Raw genomic sequence first — 11,687 nt, 5'->3', positions numbered from 1 at the left:
AAAGTATTTATTCCTTTTTGTTTATGTTGTGAACATTGTTTTTGATATATTCACTTATGACGTCTTCCATATGTGTGAAATATGATCCTGTCACACATATGAGGCACATCTGGTCTTCTTTCGAAACCGGGTGTGACATTACTGCTTAAGGAGATGATGATATGAACTCGCAGTGACACACCATCCTTGCCTCTGCGCTTTTCATTCGGTGCAACGCGATGGATTCCTCGCAGGCTCGATCGAAAGTCAGGTTTCTGTTGTGATCCTTAAGAAAGAGGACTTAGCTTTTTTCGGCAAAATTGCTGCTAGAATTCGCTAATCGACACACATCCGCTTTTTACCGTGGGTCGCGGAGGGAAGGGAAACCAAGGTTTGCATTCTAACCAGGAGCTCATGCAGCATGTCAGGAATATTTTCATTGGGTCCATGACATTTGGTGAACGTGTCAAGGCTAGACAATTGTACCTGGCGACTACCCTGTTTGACGTCAGAGCCAAATGGAACTCCATTTGGTATCACGGCGACTCTTCGACGCGTACTCATTTCTAGATTTACATACATCCTCTAGTTAGTTAGGACAGTCCTAACGCTCCACCTTAGCTCCATAACATCAAATACGTTGCCATATAAGAAAAAATTAAGATGGCAGAAAAATTAACAAGGAGAGAATGAAAATGAACATACAAGAAATCATGTCTGTGCGAACTCACAAAAAAGATGATGGGATAGGAAGAAGTGAGAGACGAAATATGGTTGGATAACTATTTATTTGAAGAAATTATTTATTGGGAATGTAGTTTCTATGCGTAGTATCTATATGTCATGATAAATATAAAACTATCGAAAGTATCTTAGATTGTGAGTGCCCTTATAACTACTCTCCACACCCATTTTTTAGTGCACACAGACATAGAATAGAAAGATTTCCGTTCATGAAAGAAAAAGGTCCTATTTACCTCCCTCGATTATATTTCCATTCATGAAAAAAAAAGTTCTAATTACCTCCCTCGATTGTGGGCTGAGTTTACGTTTGGCTCCTTAGACTCTCGGTACCAGACATATGACCTCCCTGGTTGGTTTTATTTTGGATGAATCTTTAAAAATCATAGTAAATCATCAAAAATGACAAAATAGAAAATTTAATTTTATTGGACTCCACATGAGTAGATCTCTGCAATGAACATGTGATATGACATAATTTAGTAAAAAATGTTTTTCTACTTTTAGATATATACTTTTCTGTAATTAATTCATATCTTTTGTGGTTCAAATATGCTGAAATTTTTATTGTCGACTAATAATTATATTCTTGAACTATAATAAAACTTTCATGTTCATTGGATCATAAATACCTCATATATCACGAGTTTGAGGGGTCAAAATATTAAAATTTTCAAGTTTAAGTGGAAATGTAAATTCAGCCCATAATCTAGCAAGGTATATATATATATATATATATATATATATATATATATATATATATATATATATATATATATATTGCTTCAGGAAATCGACTTGCCGGATTCATTCGTAAGCCTGCCTGGCACAGGCCCAGCCCAGCCCAGCGTAGCCTAGCCTAGGGCCCGATCAAGCAGCTACTCGGTCGGCTCTACTGCTACTGCTAGAGGCGGTGGAAACTAAACGGCGGGAAACCATAGGACCTTCCCGCTCCGGCCACACTTCGTTCCTCCTCCGCCGCAGCCAGTCCGCCCGCCGCCACCTCTATTGCGCTTCCGCCGCGGCCACTGCATGCGAATCTCAGGTCCCAAAGCTCCACCACCACCGCGGCGAATCTTCCCGGCCCCTTGCTCAGGGATTTTGTCGGCCCGGCAGTTGCCTGTTGGTCGGCGCGGTTTATCTTGGTGCGGAGGAGCTGGTAATGGGGGCCGCCGCTTCTTCCACTTCCAGGTTCGTCGGTTCCTTTCTCTAGTCCTGCTGCACGGATTTCTTGAAATAGATTTCATCTTTTCCCCAATCCCCATTTGTCCCGGGCGAGCCGATTCAGTTTCGGATTCAGTCAGATTAGGGTGGGCTAGTTTGGGCGCTGCTTGTTAATTTATCTCGTGGAATTAATTGTTTCTGTCTTACCAAGGTCTCTGACGATTTTTGAGGTTAGAAATTCCCCTTTCTTGTATATGTCGCAAGGTTTTGGGCTATAGGTTTCTAGGAAATCTGGGTTACAAATCTGTGTACCTAAATATACATCAAAGCCAATTTGGGGAAAGCTTTGATTCAACTTGTCTTAGTTACTTACAGTAGTCACAGTCCTTCAGTGGTGTTAGCCTGTTATTTGTTAATGTACTAAGTACTAACCTGCTAGCCTAGATATTCATTTGTTTAGCTGAAGAGCTAGCTGTTCATTGTCTCCAATTTAATTTGTTGCATGCTCCATCATGGATAATGTGTTTAAGAAAAAAAAATGCCGAGTGCTGAGGCCTTTGTGAATGTATTTTGTACGTAGCATGGAAAAATAATGTGGATTCGTCGGCACAAACATCAATGAACAGAGGAAACGTAGGAGTTTGATAAAACAGAGTAGCACATAAGTTTAATGGCCTTGTGTATTGTTGCTGCTGGCCATGTTCTTTTGCTTTTAGGTTGTATATAGTAAAAGAGCTTATAATGTAATCTGCATTAGTCTGCAGATGATTTTATACATATGAATTCAGTTGTCACTCATGTGTCATATCCTCAATGGCTCAAGGTAGAAGTGCTTCCAACTGAAATGATTTCTCAACAACATGGAAAATGAATGCTGCCAGCACTGCCATGGTCTGTGAGGATTATTTCTTAGATATTTGCATCGATATCTGAAATATTAAGTACTAGCGAATGACGCAAAACCATTATTCAACTATGCTATGACCTATCATAGTCCACTTGTTGATGTTAGTACCTTCGTTTTGTGTTGTCATTTTATCGAGCAAGCTTAACGGCCAGTCTATTTTACACTCTCTGGCCTCAATTTGCCACCTTCGGCGAAGAACTAATCCCACATACCCAAAATAAGTCTTACATATAGTTCAGAGTCTATAATCCCTGCATGTCATTTTTTTCTCAATTTATATTAACAAGCAACACACAAAGCACAAAAAGCCAACAAGTCAAGAGCAAGTGCTTACTTGCCAAATGAGATAACAAAAGCCAGTTTCGTAACAATGGGGGCTGAAAATGTTGGTTGGAAAGCTTGAGGTGCTAACAATGATTGATGTTTAATGAAATAACTCATAATTGACAAAAAGTGTACAATGCAGCATGGGTAATGACAGCCATGACACCTATGGAAATACATCAGATCTCAAATCGAAGAACGAAGATAGTAAAGGGCCAATTGATATGCATTCTGTGCCAACTACAGAACAAGCAATAAAGAATGGAGAGAATGCACGAGCTATCCATGATGCAGCACAGATGGAAAAGAAGAGAAGGGCTGTTGAGTGCATAGCAGCATGGTTCAATGAAGCCGGAATTCCTTTTAATACTGCCTGTCTTAAGAGCTTTGACTTAATGTTAGAAGCAATTGCACAATGCAGCCCTAGTTTACAGGGACCCTCTCTGGATGAGCTCAATGGACCATTACTGAAAAGAGAAGTTTTAGCTATTAATGATTCGATTGATGCACTGAAGAAATCTTGGGAATCGGAAGGATGTTCTATTATTGTTGATGAACAGGTTGATTCTGATGGAAACCGCATGTTAAACTTGGCGGTCCATTGTTCATTGGGTGTCTGTTTCCTTCGTTCCATCCAACTTCCTTCAGGCAGCTGCGGTCAAGCATTACTTTTACAACTAGTTGACTCGTGTATTGAAGAAGTTGGAGAGAAAAACGTGGTGCAAGTCATCACAAACATTCATTCAGAACTGAAATCAGAAAAAATGCTTACTGTAAAGAGGCCCAATATGTTTTGGACTTACTGTGCTGCAAGTTGCATTAACGCGATGCTTGAAGATATAGGGTATATACTCTAAATACTATACATCATGGAGAGGGACGCCTGGGAGCGTCGGGATACCATGGGCTTGACACCTGTCCCGAAAACATAGCGCGACGCGGTCCCTGGATTCGCTGGTTTGTGGCTGCCCCCGCACATTGACTTCCTGTGGTAAAACCGCCTTGCCGCCTGTTGCGGCCGAACCGCCTCGCCGCTTGGGTTTCGCTTGGATCCCCCGCTACGTCTCCACAGTCAAACGCCGCATCTCACCTGGCTTCGTTTTTCGTTTTTGTTCCTCTCCCACGGAGGCGGTGGAGACGACAAGGTCGACCGACCGCGGCCGGGGCCGTCCGCCCGCGTGCCGCTCGCCGCCCGCCCGCGTGCCGCTCGCCGCGCGCCTGCCCGCGCGCCGCCACGTCGGCGTCCTTGCCGCCGTACGTCCTCGCCGCGTTCTGCCCGTGCCCGAGGACCAGCTCGTGGATAGACAAGGCATCAAATCGAATAGAGGATGGTCACAACTTTGAATAATTCATGACAAGGCATCAACCAAGTCGAATTGAGCCGAGTCAGTGACGAAGCACATGGATAGACAGTGAATCCCACGGATTGAAACCAAGAAAAGCTCAAATCGAATAGAGGATGGTCAAAGAACAGAGCAAGAACTCACTGGAAATCGCAGCAGCGGCACAATCCAGTCCCGGCAGCCACAGCACGGCGCCTCGAGGAACTGCTCCAGCTGCCGCTCAGCACCGCCCAACGGGTCCCCGACCTTCGCGCGGACGGCGGCGCGCGCGAGCCCCGCGCTGCAGTCGCACAAGGGTCACGCGGCGGCCCTGGTGAAGCAGCCGCGGAGGCTGCCGCGAGGCAGGGCAGGCTCGGCGAGCGCGACGCACGGGGCATGCTCCGGAGGGTGCACGGCGAGGCCAGCGTGGAGCCCGAGGACGTCAAGGGCCGGAACGTGCTCCTCGGCCGCGGTGAGGCTGCCGGCGGCGCGAAGCTCGCTGATTTCGGCGCGGCGAGACAGCTATCGGAGGTGGCGCCGCCCCCTCCGGCCGGCCCCGGGCGGCGCGTGTTCGAGGCCCCGCGGCGAGGGAGGGGGGGGGGGTGGGGTGCAGCCAGGAGCCCCCGCGGGGAGCCACCGAGGGCGCGGCCTGGGAGCCCCCCGCGGCGAGGCACCCTCTCACGGGCTGATTTACTTTTGTATTTATTTGTGGTTAGAGTTTTTTATTATTAGATATGAAAGAAAAAAATGGACCGGCGGCCACCTCAAAACTCCAACTGTTTAAAACCTCCCAAGGATACACAGGTTAACATCAGTTTTCATAAGGACATGCAGGTTAAAAAATTTTCAGTGCAACACCTCCACATAAGGGCAAAATTGTCTTTTCCCATCTCCGTTAGCCACCATTAGTACTAATTTCGTCCAAAAGGATATAGGGGTAAAGATAAGTTGGCGGTAGGATATACAGATACTGAAAAAATAGAAATATGAAGGTCAAGAACACAACATAAGGATATACAGGTTACAGTCTCCGCCGTCCGTTGGTGATTTTTCTTTTTCTTTTTGCCTTGCGCTTCGTGTTGCTGCACGCTGCTTCGGCCTGTCCAACAGGTCATCTTGCTTCTTTCCGTGGTGAGATCCTGGTTCCAATTCCTTTATTGTTTCTTCTAGATCTCACGGCTTCGGTTCATGTCTGATGTTTACTTTTACTCTTACTCCTATGCACTGTGGAGAGGAAGAGCTGAGAGCAACTCCGAAGAGAGAAAGCTCGACACTAGGCATGGATTTGGTGTTGGCTCATTTCGGCCCATATGTAACGATCGGTCCATTGCCACGCCCTCCAGCGAACCTCTCTTCCTACTATATACGCATACGTAACCATTAACACATTAACTATTTTGCTCTGTATTTTCAAGTGGGCGCGGCATAGCGCGCGGTTTACCTAGTTCCTTTGATCAAGACTACAATTTCTAAGGCAAGATCACTCACTGCTTTTATTTACGGACAAACAAGTTTGTTGGACATGATGCGCCAATTCACCAACCAGCAGGATTTGGTTCATGCTGGGATCTCCTACTACACAACATGCTGCTTGAATTTGAAGAGCCTTTATGATAACAGGATTGAGTTGAAGACTATGTTTATTTCTAAAGAATGGGAGGACAACATGTGGTCAAAGAATGAGGCCGGCAGGAGGTTCTATAACCTAGTAGTGAGCAATGAGTTTTGGGATGGGGTGCTATATGCTATAAACAGTTTTGAGCCAGTAGTGGATGTTCTGAGGAGGATGGGTTGTGGCAGGTCCTCTATGGGAAACATATATGGTGAACTTGCAAATGTTAAAAGGGAAATTGCCTTTCGCTTTGAAAATAAGGAAGAACACTATTTGCCAGTATGGTATCATATAGATTGTATAAAAGATGAGCACATGAAGACACCATTGCACTTAGCTGGTTATTATTTGAATCCCTTGTTCTACTACCAAAATGGAAACGAAATTGAAAAGACTGAAATATTTAGAGATGCACTTCTTGAGTGTGCACACAAGATGTACCCAGATCAGTCTGTGCAAGAGAGGATTGTGCATCAGTTGAAGCTTTACAGGACTGCATCACAGAGTTTTGGAAGGGCTCGTGCCACTCTGATGAATTTTGACCCAGGTAATTTTCATTGTGGTCTTTTACCTAGGCATTTTCGGATCATTTGTCAGGGTTTATAATGTTTTATTCTTTTGGTATTGTATTTGAATTTACCTTCTCCTATATAGTTTCCTGGTGGGAATTACATGGCAGTACAGCAAAGGAGTTGAGCACAATGGCACTGAGGATATTAAGGTTAACTTGTGGCTCACTTGCCTATGAGCAAAGTTGGATCGAAATGGTAATTTATTGATGAGCCAGTTTCAAATATTCATCAATCATTTCTTTAACTTACCATATTTTCATTTATGTAGTTAACTTCTTTGCCCTTCGGTGACCCCTTTTCAGGTCCATAAAAAAAAGCCATCTTTGGTTCAGTGCAATAAATTTGAGGAGTCGACGTTTGTGATGGTCAACAGAAGGATACAAGAAAAAGCTCAAATGAAAGACAGATCCTGTACTTGCATACCTTCCCAGTGAAGATGAACCATTTGACTGGCTGGTGGGAATGTCACGCATCTATGCCCAAATGCCTGACTATAGGTCCTTACTTATGGCACGAGCAAACAATGATGAAGTAGGGCTAGCAAATCTAGCGAATCAACTATTGGATGATGCAGAGTATCCAACATCAGGTGAAGAAAATGATGAAGAAGCACCAAAGCACTCGAGCAGAAAGAAGACGTCATCTTGTGCGTCATGCATGAAGCAAGCGAAGAGGCCACGGTTGGTCAAGGAAAACCTAGAAGATGGCGAGTATGATGGAAGTGATGGAAACATCAGTTACTAAGCTCTGGTGGTAGCCATGGCCTCGTATGTATCAGTTTGGCAAGGATGATGAATGAGGGGTTGGTATCTTTAGAGATTTGTAAACTCTTATGGCTCTGATTTCCCACCATGTTCCAGTCCCCACCTCCGTATCCGTCGTCCACGTTGCACAGTTCTATCGCGGGTGAGGTTCCCTCCCCCTGTTCTCCTCAAATCTGTATAATCTTGGGACTATAATTTGTGTCAATCGATGGATGAAGTTGACTAGTGATGGATGAAATTAAGCACCCATGGTCTTTTCTAAAAAAAAATAAAATCAAAACGACCTATAATTTAAATTGGCGAGAGTACAAATTTTATTGTGAGCTGGTAGCAGTGCAAGGGCATTGACCTAGTAGCATCAAAATTGTCAACCCTTTCTCCTGCCAAAAGGTGAACAATAAAAGGGTAACTGTTTTCCTTGAAAAATCAGAGAGAAAAAATAAAATTGTTTCTCTCAGGAGACATTGAACAACAGGAAAAAGGTCCACAGCTTCTGCTTACAAAGAAAAATCTAACTGCGATCAAAATTAGCCAGTAAAAAATTAAAATATTTCTGCGAGAGAAAACTAAAGAATAAAAAAACCATCAACCATTTCTCCTCTCAGAAAATAAAGTTAATAAGAATCAACTCACATTTATAAGTAATTAAAAAACAAAATGTGTTTCGTTACACGCATGCGCAACCATTTCAGGACAACAAATTGAAAGCAACTGAGCAAACAATCATTTAGCAATCAACAAATTCTTGCATACCTTGCTAGCTTCTAGAGGGAACTAGGTATAACTAAATTCTTCTCAGGTTTGTTGAGCCAAACATCCATCTCTTTCTTGAACCTCTCCATTGCCGGCCTTGGCAGTAGCAGGGAGACCACCGTGGAGTCCTCGCCATCTTGGTTCTTGCACCTCATGTGATGGCTTCCCAGCTTCGAAGTAAGGTCACCGGCCAATGGTATGCCACCACCCACATACTCAGCCCATCCAAGCTGCAATCCGTTCCCCGCGGCGATCCATCTCGTGTCTGAAACCTCGTACGTCCTGTCCATTGTAAGAGAGGGCCAGTACTGGCGAATGTAAGCAGTGGTGTCCACCATTGATCTCATGCACTCCTTGGTCACACTGAGCTTGGTTTTGCGCACGAGCTCAACCGTGCCGGCGAGTGTCTGCCTGCAAAGCTCGTCGACGGTTAATTCTGCTATTGGGGAGAAATGCGCATTTCCATAGTAACCCCATGGGATGAGGGTATGGCGATTCCACCTGCCGCGCGCGTTCATGGTTATCATAAGGCGCACTCGTTGACCGGACTCGTATCCCAGAGCTATGGTGCGGCATCGCCACATGGCAGCAGTTAGCAGTTCGAAGGACGTTGCTGAATCGGCGAGGTATCCCGGTAGGTGACTCCGTAGAGTTGCCACCTCCCTATGCCCAAAGACGAAATATTCAGCTATCATGCGATGTGGTGGAGTTGAGAGCATCAAGTCGTCAGATGTGAAGTCTAAGCTATTTAGCAACGGTTGATATGCTGGGGTTGAGCATGTGGTGGGGAACGGGCTGTGTGCCGTGCTTAGAAGCTCTCTTTTCCAAACGGGAAGAAGGTTCGGGGATGCTTCACCAACTGTTAGTTCAGCTACTGTCATCATGAATTGGATCATACCAAAGCCGTCGGCAATATTGTGACACATGTGAAATCCGGCAACAAATCCGCCACATTTGAGTTCTGTAACCTGTCAAAAGATATATAAGGAAATTCACTCATGGTAGAAAGCCATGTAGAAAAAGAAGAGAAAATATGCCTCTTCTCAACATATATACTGTTGCAATATTTTGGAACAACTTCAGAAACTTTATGAGACGTAAAAACAATTCTTTACACCAGAATCTATCTGAAAAAGAAGAAGGTTCCAAAATGAAAATTCTTATATGATTCTGCTACTCCCTCCATTTTTATTTAATATGATATTAGATTTGTCTTTAGTCAAACTTAATTAACTTTGACCAAATGTATAGAAAAATAAAGCAACAACTAAACTATACAACATATGTACTATCAACATATACTTTATGGTGAATTCAATGAAACAAATTTGATGTTGTAGATGTTATTATTTTTTCTATAAATTTTGTCAAATTTTACTAAATTTGACTTAGAATAAATCTAATACGACATATAAATAAAAACAGAGAGAGTAACATTCAACGCCATCAATGTTTCTGTCCGGTAACACCATCAATGTTTCTGTCCGGTAACAGAAATTTTTGGTGCATCGGTCAGAAAACGTTGCATATTCATGTTCTCGGAACTCGTATTCACTAGTCTTTCATTTGTGGTAAAAACAATTAATTACATTATATTCACCGGACCGGATTTCTTTGCACATGCAAATGCAAAATATTCTCTCTCTCTCTCTCTGAAAAGGACAAAGATATAATTAAAGAAGGCTAAGTAAGTTTTAGGTGTACCTGCATGAAGAGCAATGGTCTTCCAATGACGGCTTTGATGTCGCCAGGGTCGCACAGCAGCTCCTCCAGGCACGGATACGGCGGCAGCAGCGGCTCCCCAAACTCCTCCAGCCGCACGTCCGCGTCGGCCTCCACGAACACCACCCCTTCCGCCGTGCAGTCCACCACGAGCTTCCCCCCAGCTTCCTCCCGGAGCCGCCCGGCGACGGGGTAGTAGTACACCAGCGCCTCCGCGAGCGCCGCCCTGATTGCCCCTTTCAGGTCGGCCGGCCTGCTGCCCGCCCGGCCGGGGCAGGTGCGGAAGAAGCCGACCACCGTCTCGTAGTACCGGAGCAGGTGCTGGTCGTCGATGTCGGACAGCGCCTTGGCCTCGCGCGGCGTCGGCCGCGCCGGCGACACCAGCTGCGGCTCGCTCCGGCGTGCCTTGAAGGACACCATTGTCTACGGCTCGACCGAATCGAGCTGGCGGCGGAGAGGTCGATCGCGTCGCGTGCGTTGTGGATTTTCGAAGAAGCGTATGTACGTTGCAGCTGCAGCTGCAGCTGGTAATTATATTCGAGATGACACGGCCAACCAAGGTAATACGGTTATTGTCTCCACATGGCAAATGTAATATATATGCGTTGCTATGGACAAAATTGGTATACATATCAAATACGTATTGGTGCCCGTGTGTTAATTTGTAGAGATATATGTGATCGAGACCTGGACGAAGAGGATTGGTCCGACTCGCATACGAGATGAATTAAGACCCACCTGTCAATAATACATACAGACACAACCAACGTACCAAATCAAAAATTTGGGTGGAACCCTTACTCGCTTTAGTAATAAGTATTGATATATATATAAATAGCTGTTCTCACAGCACGCGAGATCAAGACGTTGTTAACAATTAATGACAAAATAAGACACGGTGGCTGGCCTTGGCCAGCCTTGCTGATGTAGAATCCACAGTTACAGCTACATTTTGCCAGGTCAATCCATCTTGTTGAGTATATGCAGCTGGGTATATGCTGGCCTGGCTGGTGGACCAGAGAGACAATCCAAGTAATATATATGTTCCATAGTGTAAACAGTCTGGTCCTATATATTAAACTTTGCACAAAGTAGTAGTACGAATATTGAAGGTTAATTAGAGATATTTGAAGGATTTCAGGATCTAGAGCTGTGAGGAGAATAACAGAGGCAAGAACTAAATGGGAAAAAATATTTATCATCTCGTTCTCTGTCTCTAATTTACACCTAAAATCCCTTTACAGTTTAATCCCTAGCATATGTGATATTTACACCTCAACAATTCCCATCAAGATATGGCAAACACATCATGTTGACCCATCTTGCTACAAAATGAAAGAAAATGCTTTTTTCTAGCAACACTTCCGTTAGGACATCTGCTAGTTGGCTACTAGAAGTTACATATGGCAAACAAATAATCCCTTTGTCAAGCTTCTTGATGAAATGTCGATCAATTTCAAGCAAGGGATAAATCCCAAGGCAGCCTTTGCCACTACAGAATCTATCAACGCAAACGCCTCATCATTGCCGTTTTGATTCAAATCAGAGGTGATAGTATCACCGCTGGGTCCTTTTGGAACTGGTGATGATAGTGGACATCACCGTTGGTTCGTATTACAAACCGGCGGTGATAACCTCGACGGCATCATACGTCCTCTCTCAGTCTTCTCTCTCCCACAACTCCCTAATACCCTTGCGGTCCCTCCTCTACCTTCTCTCCTATGCTGCCCCCTCTCCTCCTCCCTTCTTCCCTACCGGCTCACCTCCTCTTGGATCTCCAACAGCTCCCTCTGCCCTCTCTCCTTCCCCCATTGTCACTTCCCCTCC

General features: G+C 44.6%; 3 protein-coding genes across 3 annotated transcripts; 2 read left to right on the top strand and 1 right to left on the bottom strand.

Moving 5' to 3' along the window:
• The first annotated feature begins 1,640 nt into the window (after positions 1–1,640).
• Positions 1,641–5,023, top strand: LOC120651425. The gene is made up of 2 exons (XM_039928899.1): positions 1,641–1,911; positions 3,258–5,023. Exons 1-2 carry the CDS (start codon positions 1,883–1,885, stop codon positions 3,970–3,972), a joined length of 744 nt encoding a protein of 247 aa, XP_039784833.1. The 5' UTR covers positions 1,641–1,882; the 3' UTR covers positions 3,973–5,023.
• Positions 5,024–5,055: 32 nt separating this feature from the next.
• Positions 5,056–7,614, top strand: LOC120651424. The gene is made up of 3 exons (XM_039928898.1): positions 5,056–6,596; positions 6,704–6,816; positions 6,924–7,614. Exons 1-3 carry the CDS (start codon positions 5,960–5,962, stop codon positions 7,053–7,055), a joined length of 882 nt encoding a protein of 293 aa, XP_039784832.1. The 5' UTR covers positions 5,056–5,959; the 3' UTR covers positions 7,056–7,614.
• A 535-nt stretch (positions 7,615–8,149) lies between these two features.
• On the bottom strand, positions 8,150–10,280 carry LOC120648707 (acyl transferase 1-like). The gene is made up of 2 exons (XM_039925396.1): positions 9,843–10,280; positions 8,150–9,106 (listed from the first exon to the last, which is right to left on the bottom strand). Exons 1-2 carry the CDS (start codon positions 10,278–10,280, stop codon positions 8,150–8,152), a joined length of 1,395 nt encoding a protein of 464 aa, XP_039781330.1.
• Positions 10,281–11,687: the final 1,407 nt, after the last annotated feature.

The sequence above is a fragment of the Panicum virgatum genome, chromosome 9K (genome assembly GCF_016808335.1).
Source record: "Panicum virgatum strain AP13 chromosome 9K, P.virgatum_v5, whole genome shotgun sequence".
Classification (NCBI taxonomy): Eukaryota; Viridiplantae; Streptophyta; class Magnoliopsida; order Poales; family Poaceae; genus Panicum; species Panicum virgatum.
The sequence above is the reverse complement of the archived record's forward strand: the minus strand, read 5'-3'. Positions and strand labels throughout refer to the sequence as shown.